Source organism: Oxyura jamaicensis, chromosome 6 (genome assembly GCF_011077185.1).
Source record: "Oxyura jamaicensis isolate SHBP4307 breed ruddy duck chromosome 6, BPBGC_Ojam_1.0, whole genome shotgun sequence".
Classification (NCBI taxonomy): Eukaryota; Metazoa; Chordata; class Aves; order Anseriformes; family Anatidae; genus Oxyura; species Oxyura jamaicensis.
Window position 1 is genome coordinate 32,779,207 of NC_048898.1, and position 19,793 is coordinate 32,798,999.

The 19,793-nt window shown below is 37.7% G+C and overlaps 1 protein-coding gene across 1 annotated transcript in view; it reads right to left on the minus strand.

Annotated features, from left to right (window-relative positions):
- DHX32 (DEAH-box helicase 32 (putative)) overlaps positions 1 to 16,030 on the minus strand; it is a 24,486-nt gene extending 8,456 nt beyond the window's left edge. Inside the window, exons 1-6 of the mRNA XM_035330117.1 lie at positions 15,761 to 16,030; positions 12,373 to 12,566; positions 10,551 to 10,923; positions 7,824 to 8,069; positions 5,650 to 5,749; positions 5,392 to 5,550 (exon numbers count right to left, since the gene is read on the minus strand). Coding sequence (XP_035186008.1) covers positions 5,392 to 5,550; positions 5,650 to 5,749; positions 7,824 to 8,069; positions 10,551 to 10,923; positions 12,373 to 12,566; positions 15,761 to 16,030 — 1,342 coding nt within the window. The remainder of the gene's footprint in view (positions 1 to 5,391; positions 5,551 to 5,649; positions 5,750 to 7,823; positions 8,070 to 10,550; positions 10,924 to 12,372; positions 12,567 to 15,760) is intronic.
- Between the last annotated feature and the right edge of the window lie 3,763 nt (positions 16,031 to 19,793).

The window sequence follows — 19,793 nt, forward strand, 5'->3', positions numbered from 1 at the left end:
CATCCTACACGCCAGAAATTGAAGCCCTTACTGGGTGATAAAATAAATATGAAAGTGTTACTCTTGTTGCATAAGGAAGCAAATGATTTAGTGGTTTGCCCAAAGTTCTGCAAAGAATGAGTATCAGAGATAGGAATGAAAGGTACATTTCACGATTATTAATAGTCCATTTAACTGGCATATCATGCTTATCTGGAGGATCTAACTTGGCAGGTCCTGTCCATCTGCTACTCAGTGAAAATTTTGAGTGTCTAAAATACCAATTTCTTGATAGATCTTCTCTTTCCACAGAAATAACTGTAGGAAAGTTAGAGCTGAAGTGGATGTCAGGGTAACTGTTAGGAAGTTGGAGCTGAAACAGATGTCAGGTGAAGGGACGTTGTCTTTAAAGAGCTGATTCACTGCCTGGCAAACCACAAGTTTTTCCAGTTTCTATTAGGCTTAACAGCATGAAGAGCTGCCAAAATAATTACTGCAGGGAGACCAGCTCTGGGGAATGGCGTTTTCTTTTTTTGTTTGTTTGTTTGCTTGTTTTAACATTACTCTTTGGATAATGAACTGAAGATATGGAGAAATCTAGTGCCAGGTTTTCTTTGAATTATGCAAAGATTTTTTTCTTGGTATTTGTTTCTTAGGACAAGCTTCTGTGTGCAGATTTCATCTTGAATCTCTCTTTTCTTTTCTTTTTTTTTTTTTTTTTTTTTTTCCCTGTAAGTTCCGAAGCTTGATATTTTGTATGAGTTTGTTACGCTCTGATGCTACCAATTCTATAGCTATTATTTTGAAATTATAGTTATAATTGATCATTAAAATTCCTTGCCAAACTCATACTTTGTAGCCTTTCTATTCCTGCTTATGCTGCTGCTTCACGCCTCTGAGCTGGCTGGTAATGGACCCTACTGTGCTGTTCTGCCAGCGGGGACAGCCAGGATGTGGGGGCTGACCTGTGTTTTCCTGACATAAATACCCTGAGTTACAGCCACGCTGCAGGGGTAACAGTGACTGCGAGTGAAGTCAGATTTGTCTCTGCTTTGTTTCATCCTCAAAGCACGTAGATGGCTGTGCAACATGCAGTTATCCACAGAGTATAATTTAAAGAACATTGTATAGGTGTGAAAAAACATTTAATATTAATAATATTTAATTAATATGGTTTATTTTGTTACTTTTTAGTGAATGACATGAGTGTAGTCTAGCTTTAACAGTACTGGGCCACCCCTCCCCATTTTGGGGATACCCTCTGTGGGGCAGTGGTAGCAGCTCCTTGTTCGAAGCAATTGGCTGCATGCATGGCTGTTGGGTGCCCAGACTGCAGTACAGAATACAAAGTGTGTGGCTGTATCTACGCTATCAGAAAGCTTTCCATTATGTGATATGTAATACTTTTTAATCAATCAAATTCAGAAATTAAAACATAAAAGAATCGACAACTGAGCTTAGGATAACAAATCTGCCACGAAGTGCTCTCTATTGAGCAGACCTTTCATGGCTTCTGTCTTTGACACACTCTGTTTCTAATGAAAGAACACACAAACAGATTTTGTCTCTGAAATGATTTGAAATGATACACAACTCCTGTTACTATGGATATTCCAGAAATACCTGTCAGTGGAGTTACAATAGCACATAGCTCTCAAATGTCACGGGATCCATGGCCATCAACAAATATTTTAATCTGAAAATTGCTTATGATAATTCTGCACAAATGCAGAATCTGCAATCTGCTTTCACCTTGATTTCTTACGGAAATTTTACATGGCTTAGTCTTTATACTGATTTGCATAGTTTAAATAAGGATTTTCCAGTGATTTACAGAGATGCATAATGTTGCGGCAATCTCTGTGAAAAGAGTTCTTTTCTCCCGTTATATAACACAATAAAGATCTAGCTGATTAACTGATAAACAAGTAAGGACATCGCTATTATCCTGGCACAGGAATTCAAATAATGCACTTCAGAACTGCAGCGCCAAATACATTTTCATATGGCTCATGAATTCTAAAAAGGGTAACAAGTCTGCTGCATTTGCTCATCTTGATTATAGCATGAATTAAATGCAGCAGCTGTAAGCCTGACATGTTTGTTGCTCTCATAATGCAGTAATGAGTCAGAGTTAATCCAGGCTTTTATTTTTTCTTCTGGAAGAGCAGCAGAAGAAAAAAAACCTTGTGCATTATGTTGTTGAACAGAAATAAAATATTTTTCTGATGTAATTTCTGTTTCTTTGCTTATCTACTATATGTTCACTAATCTGTGTGCAGGGAATGGGCTGTGAAGAAGTACTTCATACAATTGGAAGAAATTCTTTCCATATTATACATCATGCTTTTTTTTTTCCTATCAATGATTTTCTGTGTACTTTTTTTTTTTTTTTTTTTTTTTTTTTTTTTTAGTTTTTGTCCATACATTTTTCTGACACTTCAGTGAAGTCATTTTGTTTAGGAGAAATTCACCTTTGAATAATAATAATAAAAGAAAAAAAAAAAAAAAAAAAAAAAACGTACAAATAAACACAACCCTCCTCCTTTTTCCATTTCAGAGAAAACTTGTGAACGTTAGCTGAACAGAAATGATGGCACTCCTGTGGCATGTTGTTTTTGGGAGTGAGTATGATAGGGGAGCTGCAATACATTTGCTCCCTCTGCTCAAAGGGAAATCAAGGAGGTGAAGAGCCATTAAGTAGTCAAGCTCAGGACAAACTATGCGGGGGAAAAATAGGCTATTTCTGGTTTTAGTACCTATATCCTCTGAACAGCAATTGATTTGGCTAAGTCAAATGAGAGCATACTGAAATATTGCAGTGTCTTTTTGTTTTGTTTTGTTTTCCAGTTGATCTTGTACCCTGTTTGGCTGAGGGTGGGCAAAGCAGTTTTCATTTTGTAAGCTTTGTTGCTTATCTTCTCCACTCTAGGCTTGTATACCATCTTGGAGACCCCTCCTCTTTCTCAGCCTTCCTCATCACTGCAGGTTACAGAAGGTTTATGCAACTAAACTGAACTGCTGCAAAGATAATGAAGCTTTCTTGGGAAGCTGGGATCTCTTGCACAGGAGAAGATGCTTTCCATCGCTGGTAGCTGTTGTCTTCACATCTTCTGCAACACTCCCCTGCAATTTGTAATCCATCAAGTTGACCTTATGACTACTGATGAAGAAGCTGCAGGGCTGTAATTGAACTGGGTACCAGTTTAACTGGGACCAGATTAACTTCAGGACGTGGCTTTAATCAGTCTCAGGTTCACCTGGGTGCTGTCGTGCTGCTTTAGCCACCACGGCACTGAGTGTGCAGGTCAGGGCTCTCAGCTCAGGTGACAGAACTCGGGCTTCCACCGGTGGGGATCATTGACCCAAAGCTCTCAGGAGCACGCAGGGCCCAAAAGAAAGCCTTAAGTGCTTGAAAGCTTGACAAGTTTTGAGTTTTGTTGGCTGGTAAAGTAACTAAATAACTAAATAACTGAAACCCCTTACAATTATTCTTACATCAGTAGTCCTGTTTCTTTCAGACAAAGATGTTTGTTGCCAGCTAAGAAGCAGAAAGCCCCAAGGCAAATAAAGTCATTGTGTGGTCTTTCCCAGGATAAACTGGGAAGAGTTTTATTACCCAATTAAAGCATTTTTTCAAATGTTTAATTTTGTGGGGCCATGAGACAGGAAGACCAGGAACGTCTGCAGACTTTCTCATCCCCTTTCAGTTAACCCCCTACAGTGTTTGTGGGACTTTTTCTTTGGTCAAGCAATGTGTCTAACATTCCTCATGCTGTTTCAGTAATTCCTCAAATTTCTCAATACCTTGAACTCACACTTTTCATCTAGTTAGCAAAAACTTTTTCATATTTAATGCCCATCCGAGTAAAGCTGATGCATTCATCAAATGCCTTTATGATTTTGTACACATCAGCAAGATCCGTTCTTCAGCTGCATTATCTCCAAATACAGACAAAACTTAGAATTCGTACATCTGTGAAATCCTTAAATGCCTCTAGCATTTCATTCTTACTGAATACCAACTCTGTCTGCATTGTGCTTTTAAATCCAAAAATGCTGAATGCTTTTCCTAGTGTAACATTACTAATTCTTTTTACAGTTCAAGAACAGCTTTCTTCATATGCGATAAAGGCAATAATGTATTTTAGATTTTTATTTCTATTTTATCTTTAGTAAAACATTTTCTAAACTTTAGTGGAAACCCATTCCGTTCCATAACCATTTTGCATGAAGGTTTCCTGGATTCTGCACAGGAGGTGACACTCACAAGGCCAAAATACTTGCTGATTCTCATCAATCTTCAATTAGTTACTGTTCAGGAGGGCAATTTTTTTATTATTTTTTATTTATTTATTTTTTCCTACATTTCTGTTAGGTATGCTTTTGCGTAGCAGATAGACGAGGGAAAAGCAGAATAAATTCCACTTAAAATTCCACTTGGAATGTAGCACAACACCCAGCAGTGGGAATTAAACTTTGTCACTGATTAATTACCGTGCACAAGATGTGAAGGACAAGTGTTTGTTCTAATTCCATGCATGTGTAGAGGGAAAGGGAGGACAATATGAAAGGTCTTCCTATTTGCACTGGAAAATTATCATAAACGAAACTAGCAACACATCACATGATCTCCAAAACAATTATATCAGTGGTATTTCCCTCACTTTAATTAGCTTTAAATCAACAGCATTTGCAGTGGTACTCAGATTTTGTGGTAGCTCAGAACTGAGGAGAATATCCTTTTGTAGAAAAAGCCTCCAAATATGAAGTCAGTAAAATAAAAAATAATAATAGTAATATAAAGCAACAATTTTCTTTGCACTCTTAGCTGAAATTTCAGAGTATTTCCTGCCTAATACTGAAAGCTTACTTGGGTTTATTTTATAAATAATATTGTCCTTAAGCAGCAGCTTATGGTAAATTTAAGGTTGGAGATGCTGGAGGTTAGGAAGAGAGCTGAATTCTTCTAAATGTATCTCCAAGGTAACAACGATAGTATATTTGGGTTGTAAAATTTTGATTAAAGGAATATATTTTGTTAGGTATCTGTACAATGCCTTGTACAATGGGACACAAATTTTCTTTGTGGGCTCCAGGGAAATAATATGAAACCTAGATGAGAAGATATCTGGATTTTTTTATTTTTATTTTTTTAGTTTTTTTAATTCCAATTCCATTCAGATACTTGATGATCTTTTTCAGAGCAAATGGTTCATAGTGGGTACCATTTTTCAAAGTGCAACTATTGCACTATGAACTGTTGTTCTAGTAGGTAAGTGGTAAAAGCAGTGGCAATGATATTACAAGTACTTCAATAAAAACATTACTGTGAATAACAGGTCAATATTAATATTTAAATAACCACAAAAGTAATATAAATTATATGGAAAATTGGTGCATGATCGTTACCTGGCCTACTTAAGAAGTCGCAGTGTCCTAAGCCTGCTATATCCATCCTCTTCAGGAAGAGAACCATGCTAGTCAGGTTTGATTCCTGTATTTTGGCTGGTAAATCTGGTTTCATTTCTTTGTGTGTAAATTCTTCAGGATACAAGCAGAAGAGTTTTCCTGGAAGAGATTTCAGGAAAATTACTTTGTTTGCATTGTCACATTGATCCTATTAATAATTTAAGCTGATGGGTTTGCATTTTGAGCTAATAATTCTACCTGACGAAGACGTGCCCAGAATTTGTTTATGCATCTCTTCTTGGCTTTTGCTGATCGGCTGCGTTATAACAGATTCTGCTCTGATTCTAGGATTGTACACCTTTAAATGAAAGAAATATTAAGCATCAGAGAAGTAAGTGAAGACTACAGAAGTATTGGTATGTACTGCATTTTTTCTAGGCTATTGAATACAATGTGTACTAACAGTTTCATTTCTTTTTATACTGTATATTTCACCAGGTAGGAAATGAAAACAGCCAACACTTTGATAAATTGACAGATGCTTAAGTTTTGCAATAGCTCTGTAAGTATTCTCTAAGATGGATGTCTTTTTCTGAAGAAATGTAACATACTAAAGCACAAAAAAATACATCTATGGTATCACCAAGAAAAGCATCAAAAAATTTCTTCCAATGACAGAATCTCAACACTGCCTGATAATGTTCTGTTCCATAACTCCAGATTTTTGTCTTAATACTGAAATCTGTCAGTTCAGTACAGGACACAAGAACTGTAATGAGGATGTACAAGGTCCTGTTTTATTTATTTATTTTCCTTAATTTTAATTTTATTTTGATTACAATAAGGAGCTGATTTACTCACTTTTCCAACCACCAGGTGATGTCCATAAGTTTCTGTACAATACAGCTGGGTAAGGCATTTTTCTAGTCAAGCCATCTGATTCAACCTTGTCTACTTTAAGCAAGATTTCAATCAAAAGATAAAATGCACTTCAGTCCAATGGACAAATTTATTTTCCACTGGGTAAATTCATTATATATCCCAACTGCAAGGCTTATGTGGGATTTCCTTCTGCACAAACATTTGCCTGCGTTGAACTGACTTCCAGCCATATGGATTGAATGTAAATTTGATTCACTGAGGAATGAATACTAGGGGACTGAGCTTCAGCTGTTATGACAAAGTAATTGAATTAAAGGGTAGGAACTGTGTAATTGATAAAGGTGATCTGACAGCCATCAGGACTGTGCTGAAACTGATTTGTTTCCATCACTTCATATTTTTGATTCACAGAAATCTGTAAGCACTGACTTCTACTTTAGGCTTCAAATTAAAGTGGAATTGAGATTCATCTCCATCCAACTGAAAATGGAAGTGAAATTCATTTCAGTCATCCACCTGAAACAACAACTGTAGTTCAGAAATAACTGGGTTATGCATGGTCTAATTGAAAACTGTATTTAGACTTTTGTTCCTCCCACACAGAAGTATGACCTTTTTTTTTTTTTTTTTTTTTTCCTTGACTTGAGGCTGAGTTAGATTATAACCCCAAAATGAGAACCCTTAAAAATGCCAGTGTTGTCTAATGTTTTGTAATGAAAATGAGAGGTAGTGTTAGTTCCCAACCTTTTGCCTGAACTAACCCTCAAGGCTAATCAGCATTAGTCATCCCTGTTTGAAAAGTTTAGGAATACTTAATTTAAATTTGGGTGATTCAATAGTGGGTTACGTACAGAACCTCTGATATTGTTCCTTTTGCCTGTTACTGGAATATCTATTTTGTCTAGCAGAACATGTAGGGCAGTTATAAAGCCCATAGTAGTGCAGCTCTCCAGCTCATGCAGTGACTTGTTCCTACAGTCACTCATTCATTAGGACTTCACATCTTTTCTTTTAATAAATGAAATAAGATCTAGTTTTGCAGCTGTAGTAGTTCTTCCCAGGATGGGATGGAAAACAAGAACTGAGGACATAGAATGAACTGTAAAAGGTCTTAATTAAATAAATTGCAGTGTTTTGAGCTACTTGGATGGAAGCACATTTGCAGAAGCAGCTTCAAAAAGAAGTGGTTTCCTGTCTGAGCCCCCTTCTGTGTTACCTGATTTGTGGCACTGCACTGCTTACATAGGAATTAAGAAAACAAGGAATGAGGTTAATCTACTAAACCAGGTAAATTGCTAGCAGGTAGCCAAGAACTAATTGTATTTTGCTCTGTCTAAGATACTGAAGACATCCAATATCTATGAAAGTTATTTAAATTGTGGTAATTGGAATGTTAAAAAGTCATACAATCTGATTTATGAAAGAATGTAAATATACATATATTTCTAGAAAACATTTGCACCAATTATACCTTTCCTTTTCCTGCACTCTGAAAAAAAATCTATGCATTGTTCATTTTTGGCATCCTGATTTTGGTTAACTTTACTAACCTTCCTTCTTTCAAGACCAACATCAATGACAAAGGTTATATTTTTAATCCAAATCAAAGATTCTCCAAAGCTTGTGGTGAGCAGCACTTTTCTTCTGTATTTTTTGTAGCATTTCTGCTTGTCTTGATTTGGTTTGGGAATTAAGTCTCTTTTTGTGGGATATAAAGGAACTGGGATGAGTTCTCCAAGGTCAGGATTTAAATTAGACTGTTCCTGTCTGATAATTCGGTAGGCTTTTTCAATTTCCTGTAATCAGGAGAAAGATTTTTTTTTTTTAATGATGAATATGAAAAACAAATATCAATATTTAAAACATTTTTTTTTCTAAAATGAACTTTATGTATCAAACTATAACAACATTTAAATCTTACATGAATGATCATTACAAGACAAAACCAGAATCTAATAGAAGTATTTATGAGAGTTTAACAAACGTCTCCACTAAATGTAGACCATGGAAAATCTGGGCTGTTTTTGAAATGTCTTTTTCTCCTGTGCAATTTCCTAAACAGTTCTCTCCAGCTTTAATCTTATCCAAACCAACCTCCAGGGGAAGACAGATGTGCATAAATATAGTACATGAATATCAAGAATGAGAAATTATGAAATGGCCTCTAACCTTTATGTATATAGGACATGTAGGATGCATCCACATCTGTGATTTAGTTCTGAAAAAGGATTATTTTGCTGCAAATTTGTCATGTGTCAGCCTGGGAATGCAGTAACAGATACTCAGGTGAGCCGTTGGTGAGGCTTATTATATAAAACTTATAAAGTTTTTGTTGTGTTTTTAGTTAATAATAAATTTTGTGAAGACTAATAAAGTCAGTAGAATACCCCTAAGGTACATTAATGGAACACTACCTTTAAAAACAGTCACAAATTCAGAGGTCAAAAAACAAATTTAAAAAGTTTTTTTTGGGGTTTTGTTTTGTTTAAAAATAGAATAATTTACCTTGTGCATGACTTTTAAAAGGCAAAAACTCACTCAATTTGAAAGGGATTTGTTTTTTAATTTATTAGTAAAAATCTTCAAAACTGAAAAAAACACATCGAGCTCCTCATTGAGAGTGACACTACATTCATAGAAGTTACAGTTACAATACTGCAAAAAATATTATAAAAATATGGTAATGACATCTAATAGCAAGACTGGCACCAAGACAACACCAAAATTATTAATGCTCTTGGTTTATTCTTTTTTTTTTTTTTTTTTTTTTTTTTTCAGTTTAAAAGTAGTGCTAAGGAACAGCGAACTTTAAATCACAGCTAAGCAATAATATGTGGGGTCTGAACTGTTGGGTAGAGATTCATAATGAGTGTTTTGTTCACCATGAGAGAGAAAACCAAGTAATTTCTTCTCAGCAATAAGTGAATTATTATTATAGTATTGTGTGGGGTTGCCCATCAGAAGTATTTTTAGCAGAAATAAAACTTTCTTCCCAGTCCTTGCAAATGGAAAGACTGTGTTTTCTCTCTAACATTGTGTATTGTAATGAAAAGAACTGATACAGGTTTGCAAAGTTTGTGTCTAAGAAGTTTATAACTGATTACTAGCATCATTAAAAATGTTACATATCCATCCCCCCTTTTTTTACAATGAATAGCAATACAATCAAAAGAAAAATACAAAACCGAAAACCCTTGGGTAGTTCAAAGTAATTTATCTTTGCCTGTGAAAAGTCATTATCTCATAAATCTGGAGCTATGAAAGTTAATTTGTTGTTCTAAAGCAGATTTAATTGTACAAAGGGGAAGAATGGAGACCACTATCAGGAAATTAAAAAAAAATAATAATTTAAAATAATTCCAAGTTTTAAAATGTTTATTTGAATACAAGTGATAGGCACATTGGTTTGATGGGTATAAAGTTTTGTGATTTTTTTTTATTATTATTTATTTTTTTCTGACAAGGACTTAATTATGCAATCCTGACAGCAATGAATTTAGAGCATCACTTCAGGGATTCAGAGATGTCACTGTTTAGAACAGCTAAATCCATACAGATTCCTGGATTATCAGTAGCATCTCGAGTGACATTTGCTTCCTGCTGCTGTGTGCACAAATGGTTGGGAAGTTTGCAACTGCAACTGCAAAGGTGAATGCAGATGGAAAGACTTTGTAGGCAGGTTTAGAGTAAAAGCATTCATGTGAAGTAGGATGTTTATGCAAAATGGACGTGTCCATTCCTGCCAAAAAGGGATAAAATAAAGTGTGATAAGCCCAATGCCAGAACAGGTTGCAGTGCATTAACTCCCTACATCTGTGACTCCTGTCCCTGTATGTCACCTTTGCTATTTTTTGCATCACACAGGAAGTGGATGGTTTTCTTCAAACCTACAAAAAATGATAGATTCTTAGTTTATGCTATATACATAATAATAGAATCATAGGGTCATTTGAGTTAAGACCCATAAGATCATCACGTCCAACCACCACCTAACCCTACCAAGTCCACTACTAAACCATGTCCCTAAGCATCACATCCACATATCTGTTAAATACCCCCAGGGATGGAGACTCTACCACTTCCTTGGGCAGATAATCCAGCATTATGTACACAAAAACACTGAAATGAAGCTGTTGGCAATGTCCAGTGTCTTAAATAATGGCAACAAGATATTTATAGGTCGTATAAAAACACAGATGGAAAAGGTCATATGAAAACACAGATTTAAATTTTTTCTTGGTTAAAATCAGAAACCATAGAATGAATTAATAACTTACTTGTTCACATGCCAGGAAGATCACAATGTCACCCTTCTCTTTTGAGTGGTGTATCTCAAAGAGCAGTCTCAGTGCAGACAGAAAATGGTTTTCCTGAGTGCTGCAGGAATATACAACCTCTGCATGGTGTTTGCTTTCCACTCTTATGAAGGGGATGCTGCCGCAGTAATTCTGCAGTTTGATGGACATGTGAGGTGCAGTGAGTATTACCAGCCTCAGTTCTGGTCTTGATATCAAGACATCTTTGAGAATGCCAAGTAACACATCAGTTGGAACAGTTCTCTCATGCACATCATCCAGAATGATGACTCCATAGGAGTTCAGAAGAGGAGCAGACATCATTTCCCTTTGTAGCATATCATCTGTACAGTATCTGCACCAGGCAAACAGAAAACGGCACAAAGTTTCTTGGAATATCCAGGTTTGACTCTAAGAAATTAATTCAAGGTCTTGGGGACAACTTTGTTCTTTCTGTTCTACTAAGAAAGATTTGATAAGAATGAACACTGCCTATTTTGTAGACAGTATCACAGTCTCAGCTTCCTCTTTAAATCCTTTTTAAGTGGCTAAAAACTCAATGAAAGTCAATGATGCTAAATGGCAATATAGTTGAAAAGATGCTCTAGGCAAAAAAGAAATAATTCTGCCCTAAATTCATAACTTACATTGCTTTTCATCTTCCAAACTATCTAAGCATATTGCATGCCATAACTAATCTGTGAGCTATGAACTAATGTTTTCAGATAAGGAAATGAAGGTGTACACACACACTTGAGGCACTGCTAGAACCAAGACGAGAGATTCATTCGTACTGTAAGGCCTTCCCCACTTCTTTTTCCTATTATTCCTGCTACTCAAAATTTTTACAAAGCATATTATTTTGTGCTGTATTGCTCAGTAGGACTGTGAATCTTCTTGAACCAGGTTTCAACATGTGGAAGGATAGGACTCATCTCCCTTTCACATCAGGTGCAGCTGCAGGAAGGCATGCTGCAGGGTGAGAGGTAAGCAGCTCTCCATGGAAGAGAAAGGACATGCAAAAGGAAGAGCAGTTGAACTTGATTTTCAAAAGTGGTGAGTACCCTCGTCTGCACTGGAAATCAGGGGCAGCTCATGTGGCTGTGAAAAAGGCTCAAAGTTTACAGTCATTTATTAACATGACATATTAAGTAACCTGAGAAAACAAATCTAGCTTTTATAGTGGCTCATAATCTGGATCCTTTTGTTGCTGCTGCTGTTTATCTATATCTGACATTTTATGTACATTTCTTATCCCTTAAAAATCTTCCAAAATGTTTTTCTCATTACTGATTTTTCCTTTTCAGTTAGAGAGAATTTTGATTGCTTTTAAATTCTGGATTTGCTTTCTCTTATAGCTATGAACACTTCTGTACTGGAACACAGAGTAAGACACAGTAGAAGGATATGGAGTGTACTGAGATGGTTAATGAATTTTTGTGCAGATGCTAGCATTAGCCCATTTAAATCTCTACTGCAATTAAATATAGAATACCTCTTTCAGGCCTTCTACAGTTTGCCAGCTATTCGCAAAATCTCCAGTAGTTACATTTTAAAATATTAGAAGCAACTTTACAAAGCAGTGCTTTTTGTTTTGGTTTTCCCCATTCTGGATACAAAACCCTTTTGCCACAAAATCAGTGTTCACATGCAGTTGTTGGTTGTCCATCCTGTCGTGTTAGTGCAACAGGGCCGTGAAGAGCTAGGGACTGGGCTGCTGCCCGCTGCGAGCCTTTGCAGCATCCTCACAAAGAACTGTAAGGCACAAAGTAGCCTGAAGGGATGAAACACCAAACACACAAACCTCAGGATGGTTTCTGTTGTACAGCAGCTCTCAAACGGGATGAAGTACCCCACCTCATGGCCGAGGCTGACATCCATCTCATCGGCTGCGCGCAGGGCCAGCCAGACGGCTGTCTGCTTGTGCACCTGGGTGCACACCACCACACCGTGACGGTAGCTGGTGGACAGGCAGTACTCAGCACACCACTGGGGGATCTGTGAGTAAACAAGAAAACGGGCATCTTCAGTGCTTAACACGTTTAACAAAGGCTGTAATGCAAAAGGAGAATCACAGAATTAGAGGGGTTGGAAGGGACCTCCAGAGATCATCAGGTCCAATCCCCCTTCCAAAGCAGGCTCCCTAGAGCAAGTTGCACAGGTAGGCATCCAGATGGGCCTTGAATATCTCCAGAAAAGGGGACTCCACAACCTCTCTGGGCAGCCTGTCCCAGTGCTCCATCACCCTCACCGTGAAGAAGTTCTTTCGCATGTTGTTGCGGAACTTCCTGTGCTCCATCTTGTGGCCATTGCCCCTTGTCCTGACCCCACAGACCGCTGAAAAGAGGTTGGCCAAATCCCTCTGTCTCCCACACTTAAGATATTTGTAAACATTGATAAGATCTCCTCTCAGTCTTCTCTTCTCCAGGCTGAACAGACCCAGGTCTCTCAGCCTTTCTTCATAGGGAAGATACCCCAGGTCCCATGTCATTTTAGTGGCCCTATGCTGCACTCTTTCCAGGAGATCCCTGTCTTTTTTGTACCAGGGAGCCCAGAACTAGACACAGTACTCCAGGTGAGGCCTGAAGTACTGTGAGAAGACTGTGGAAGAACTGAATCGACCTGAGCACCCAGTGCTTACTCTCTGCCTGACTGTGGGCAGATGAGCTGCTCCTGGACAGAAATTATCCACCAGCTAAATGTCAAGAACCTGACTCTCTTAAACGGTCAAGAGTTGGAGTGACATGGGCTGGAGGATCTATCTAGGAGTTTCTCAACTGGACTTGGATTAGTTTGAATATATTGCTGAGGAGAGAAGGTGTCTCTGGGTGCAGGAAGCAGGGGCAGTGTCTGAGCATCTGCTGGCAGGGGCTTCTAGCTGGCTTAGTGCTAACCCTGCCCCTGCGGTGCCGTATTCAGGTGCTTGGCATGAGGAATGTGTCCCAGGAGGAAGAGGATTTCAAACTGATAAATGCCTGAATAAACAAATAAATGCAACTGCAGATTAATTACTCTGCAAACAAGGTATCTGAAGCTGAACTGTTCCAGAAAGTTATGCAGTAGCTCTTTAGCTTATATATTTACAGTAGAAAATCAATACTGGAAAATACTAAATCATGTGTTATTGCTATAAGAATGTACAATTCCATTGTAAATATTATTTCAGTGAAAGTATTAGGTTTCAAATCCCTTTCTTTGCTTAACGTATGTAAACTAGGTGTGAAAACATCAGCCACATGTAATTTATTTCTATATAGTTTTTTGTGTTTATAAAAATGGTTAAACAGCCAGTAATGTATTACATCTTGTTAAATCTGTTTTAGGACAATTGAAAGAGCTGAAGGTTGTTAATAAGCAGTTTATTATTATACAAAATTTCTTTTATATAAATCACAGTCAATTACAGGGGGTGAAGACTTTCCACTCCAAGAAATATTCCAGGCCCCAGGCGCTGTGTACATTTTTTTATGGAAACATGGGAATTCTCAATGGAAGTATAATGTTTCTAGTTCCATATGTGATCTCTAGCAGTGTCCAGCATCAAAGTCTCTGACAGGTATGAGAAGCCCTGCAACAGTAAGCTATCCTATAGCTTTACATGCAGGAAAGTTTCCTCCTAATTCCCAGTCATAAACACTCATATTGTGGCTGATAATATTTGCTTGACAATTCTCTGCTTATTGGAATAACAGACGTAGGTTGTTGTATATAACAGTAGAATTTAATGGTCCTATTAGATATTTATATGTTTGGAGTCAACTGAGATCTTGGCTTCAGTGATGCATTTCCCATTAATTCTGTAAATCATGTGTTCTTGAAAAACCATTTGCTATTAGCTGGAGTGAGAGAAGGACTATGGCTTCTCCCTGAGAAACAGCCCTACTGATTTCAATCCTTCATTCCCTGAGAACTTCTCCACCTTCTCTTATGACCTGCCTGCAAATCCACTGTATTTCTTTCCTGATCTAACATTAACCAGAAAAAAAACATGCTTTCCAAGTAAGGATATGCGCTGAATCCAACAGAGGCATTGCAGAGTTTACCATTTCCACTTGACGTTCAATGTGATGATGGACAAAAAGAGGATAAAATGACAAGTTTAGTCAATACAAGGGAGGAGATGATAAATTTTTCCTGCTGAGCAAAATAGCAGCCAGCAAAATGCCAAAGGAATGATTTACTGATAAAATACTAAAGCAACTTGAAGTATGTCCTAGACTATTTTAGACTTTGCCTTGGACTCTCCGAAGACAGTGAAAATGCACCTGTAATATCAGTAGGGAAGGACTGTGTCTGATATGTTTTATAACAGGCTTGAAAGTATATAGTTGATAGGTTTTAAAGTTGAGATGTGATGCTATCATATAGGAACACAATAAAAATTTACATTACATGTACTGACAGATACAAGAATATTTTATACAATATTTTTCTTCCTCTCTATATATTTGGTTCTAAATATTAAACTAAAGTAGTTAATGCAAATGTTCCTCAGCCAGTATCTAGAAAGGGCCTGAAATTTTTAAATTTAGTGTTTAGAATTTAAAAAGTTGTTGTTTGAGATTGTTGTTAGTTGGTTATGATACTGTAGTCGAAAATCAGAGGCTGAAAATTATTATTTTTCAGTTCACAACTTACCCCAAAGCCTAAAAGACACCATCAACTACGTAAAAATGGCTTTTATGGAGAAACATAAAATAAGTGTCAACTGCCTGTAAGTATTTGCAGAAACTTATTCAAATGTGTATTTTTATATGTGTTTCACATCTATATTGGACTGATTTTTCTGTCACCTATAGTACTTTACTCTCTCTGGCCTTAACACCTCAGATTACAATAGAAGGCTGCACATCTGTTTTTACGCACAGGATTGCTGAACACCAGCACAGCTGTGTGCCTGCACTGCAGCTGAACTCTTCAGAACTGGATGCTGTTATATTTTATATTACCATGCCACACAGCACTCGGCGTAGCAACAGCCCACTACTAACCAAAACCAGAAACCAGGTTAACATAAATCTGGGTATTGATGAATCTAGTATAGGTAAACAGTAAATTGAGCACTGTTTTTTTTTTTTTTCTATTTAAAATTTTTTGCAAGTAGTAAAATATGAATAGTATCTCTGAGAAGTGTACAATAGTAAGTGTTCTAAAAATAAGAAAAGCTCAACAAAGTATTTTCTAATACTCACCTGTGAGCTCTTGCCAGTCTTAGCATCACCTGACACAATCACAATTTGATTATGAAGCAAACTTTCCATAAAAGTGTATTTCACTTTCCATACTGGAAGTTCTTGTCTTTCTTTCATAAGCTTATAATAACGGGAAGAGTAAGGCAAGCCATCAAAAGGATTAAGTTGTAAATCGTCTCCAAATTCCAGTATTTCCTCTTCATCACCATCACTGCTGTCAAGCAGTTCTGAAAAGCAGCGGATCTCTGGAGAAGATGTTAAAAACTCCATTTTTCTTACATATACTACACTCAGCAAAAGCACATTAAGGATGACGGAGGGAGCCCTTTGTACTGATAGGTCACGCAGGCCCTGTAAGCCCGAGGAAATCCATTCCTGCTTGCTTCAGGATTAGTATTTCGGCTGAAAAGTTTGGCTGGCGTTCAGTCGCGGGGTCCAGCTGCCTGCTTTGTTCTCAGGTCGTCCCACTCCAAGCCACTTAATAACCCAAATGAGCCTCAAGAAAATATATTTTAAAGTTGTCCCAAGTTTCAAAATACCAGTGACTGCACCAAAAGACGTCTAGCAGTAGCAGTTTTTGCACTTAAAAAAAAAAAAGACAGACCACAAGTAGCAGCCAGAGTGTTTGCTGGTGCTCTTGCTGCTGCTTGGCTGGACTGCAGAATAACTGGGACGGAGCGCGCTGAGCCTGACCTCTGTGGCTCCTGCCTGTGCCCAGTGGCTGTGAATAGGAGCCGCGGGGTGGTTATTGTCCCTGTGGGACAGTCATGTGTGCGGCTAATCCTGGCACAATGGGCCTCACCCCTGGGTGCAGGGGCCAGGAGCGGGCTGAGGCACGGAAACTGATGCTGGAAAGCATCTGCTAGGAGCAGCCAGCAGTTTGATGTTATGTGCAGCATTTTAGAAAGTAGTAATGTGTCTTTTTATGTAGTCTGTATTAACTCTTCTTGGAAGTCCTTTAGCAGCCTTTGCTGTAATTAAAAATCTAGAATAGTTTCAATACATTTTAAAAAGCATAGTGATGTCAATTCTAATCCTTCAAGAGCACCAGAAGTGGTCTTCAAAGAGGAGGGAAGCACTGATGTAAAGCAACTCCAACTCTTAGGGATCATAAGTAGCAAAATAGAGCCTCCTAATCTTGACTGATCTGTACTGTAACACAAATATTAAATAACATTTTTTATTTTAGTTCCAGAGGCAAGTCTTTTGTTGAACAATGATACTGATAATGTCTTGACAAACAGACCAAGAGCACAATGCTGATGTGCTTTTTCTATGTCAAGGTTTTTCTGTATTAAGTAATATAATAAAAGTTATTGCCTCTTACAGATTTTTCTTGTTTCATAACCTTGGACCATATGGGCTGCAAGGCTGCTAATGCATTCTTTGACGACAGCAGCATAAAAAAACAACACAGAGAAGTAGAAAATGTTTTGTTCAGCAGCCTGAATATCTCAATCCAAACAAGATAAGTTTAATTATATGCTGCTCACAAAACCGGCTGATTATTGGCACTTAGTGTGCCTGGCAGCAAAGACTGCCCAGTTTGAGGGCCATAAAAAATGTGATCTGCAGGAGCATCTCTGAAAGGCAGAAGGACCAGGTGATTGATCAGCACTACAAAACAGGCTTTGGACAAAGCATCCATGGGGACACACCTGATTGATCATGACGTCTGTGAAGGTGACAGGAATCTAGTTTTCATGCTCAGTGACACTGAATTAGGTCACGTTCAGCTGAGGCTGGAAGCCACTTTTCCTGTTGTGACCTTGGTGGATCCCTTGATACCTGATGATGTATCTAGTTTTTTGCTATATCCTTCTTTGTTTAATTTCACAAAGTTGTTGCAAACTTGTTATCGCTGCCTCTCTCAAATGTGGTTGAAATAAGTCAATAACGCCTGAGGACACTAACAGAGCACAGTCCTACAAAGGTTGTATTTCCTCAAAAGCCAGCATAAAATGACACGGAGTAAAGAGGTGAAGTGCTATAATCATGCCTTTTTCCTCACTTTTCATATGCAATAGCAGGATGTTCTCTAATTTCTTCAGTTACAGTATAGGCTTACTGTCTTCATAACATAAGAATTGGGACAGTGATATTTTCTGGTTCATTGAACAAATCTGTATTTCTGATCACACCTCAACATTTTTTTTTGTTCTTACTTTTTTTTTTTACCTATGATAGAAAAGAACAAATTTAATCAAGTTACCAAATCAAGAAGTATTTTTACTATTTGAAAGACAAATAATATGAAACTAACATTCCTTTCATGATATTGAAAGTTTTAACAGGACAAGTTGCTAACCATTCTTAATCATTTATCTGTGCTGAAATGGGCCACGTACAAGTTTTGTCCTGATCTGCAGCCAGGTATCCGATGGAGCACTTTGAGCCTCTCCCAGTCACATCAGCCCAACAGTTCTCTGCGGCCAACTTCCCTGGAAAATTAGGAGAATAATGAACGTAGCCAAAGGCTGGGCTAGGAGCATGACTGAGTATTGCCTTTGCAAATTAAGACATCTAAGCAGTGCTCGTTGCTGCTCAATATGCCTCACTGCTGCAGCTCTGCCTCTTTCTTCCAGAGTATTGGTTTCTAATCTTGTCTCTCCAGTCCTTGACCTTGACTTTGGGATGTCATCCTGTCTGTCCTGCTCTGTCGCCCCACCGTGGTACCTGCTCTTAACCAGCCTACTGAACGTCTCCTGCAGTGCCACCACACTTGTTCTTGGCTTCAGCTTTGCTGTTTAGCAAGAGGTCTTCCCTCCAGAGTGTTGCAAACCCTTTCTGATAAGGCTTCCTGATCATCTCTTCTTGATTGCTGTTATTATAGCAGGCCCTTAAGGATTTACAAGATGTGCTTTTTTAGCATAATACAGTAGGATTTTATTAATTTTAATAAATAACAGTAACACCCTCTGCAGATGAGTGCTTTAGGTAAATTAGGGTATAAGCTGCTTTCAAAGATATCAATGAGAACTTTGCTATTGATTTAAATTACGCGTAGTTGTGTTAAGTGCTTATGATAATGTGTTGTAGCAAAGCAGTCACTACCACATAACATATTCTGTGTCTTTAATAAAGCCTTGCTAATATATAGGTACTCTTTGGAGTTTTCCTAGTAAATCTTTGAGAAGAGGAGGGTTTTCTCTGCATATATTATACAGAATTTGGAATTGTAATATCAATGGTAACACAAGGTTATTTCTTCTCTGTTCCATTTTTCTTCCCTCATTTTGGCAGCATTAATTTGTAATAGCAGTGGAAATTGAAGGGGGTAACTTCTTTCTCAAGGATGTCATTCAAATACAAAGTTGCAGATAAAATTTTCTTTACAATGAAGCAAATGAAGCCTAAGAAATACAAATGTGAAGTAAATCACAATTTAAAAGGCAAAATTATAATTTATTCTTGTTCCATGAGAACCAGCAGATGCTATCAAGAACAGCTCCTCTTTCCATCCTACTTTCCAGAACAAAATCTTTTGGTGCCAACCCCCACCAGCACTGTTGTGTGTAGCCACTGGGATGTGGAACTGTATCTTTGCGGCAACAAGTGGAGGAAATATTCCTAATCCTGAGTTACATTTGTCCTGAAGGCTTTGCTATTTTTCTCTTTTAACATAAAAAAAGGTATGGCTGGTAACATATTTCTATTAATGATGTGCCTGCTATTATATCCACTATCCACTTGCTCCGCTGTGTTGCTGTGTTTTGGACCAGGAGCTGTCATCTCTTTGAATTTTTTTTTTTTTTTTTTTTTTTTTTCCAGATACCTTAGTTTATTCCCTGAGACTGGATTGGCCTACTGAGGCTGTTGGTCCAGGGCCATGAACTTGTCCAGGGCAAGGAGAAGCCCAGGACATCCCTTGGACCTGCAGCTCACCATACATGATGCCATGGTGCTGCTGTTCCCAAGGGTGCCAACCTGCCAAGGCAGGTGTTTCAAGTTGGAGGGTCAGGTGATAGCTAGATTTTGGCCAATATTAAATTCTCACTGCAGAGCTTTTCCATTATAAAAAGGGGACAGGATG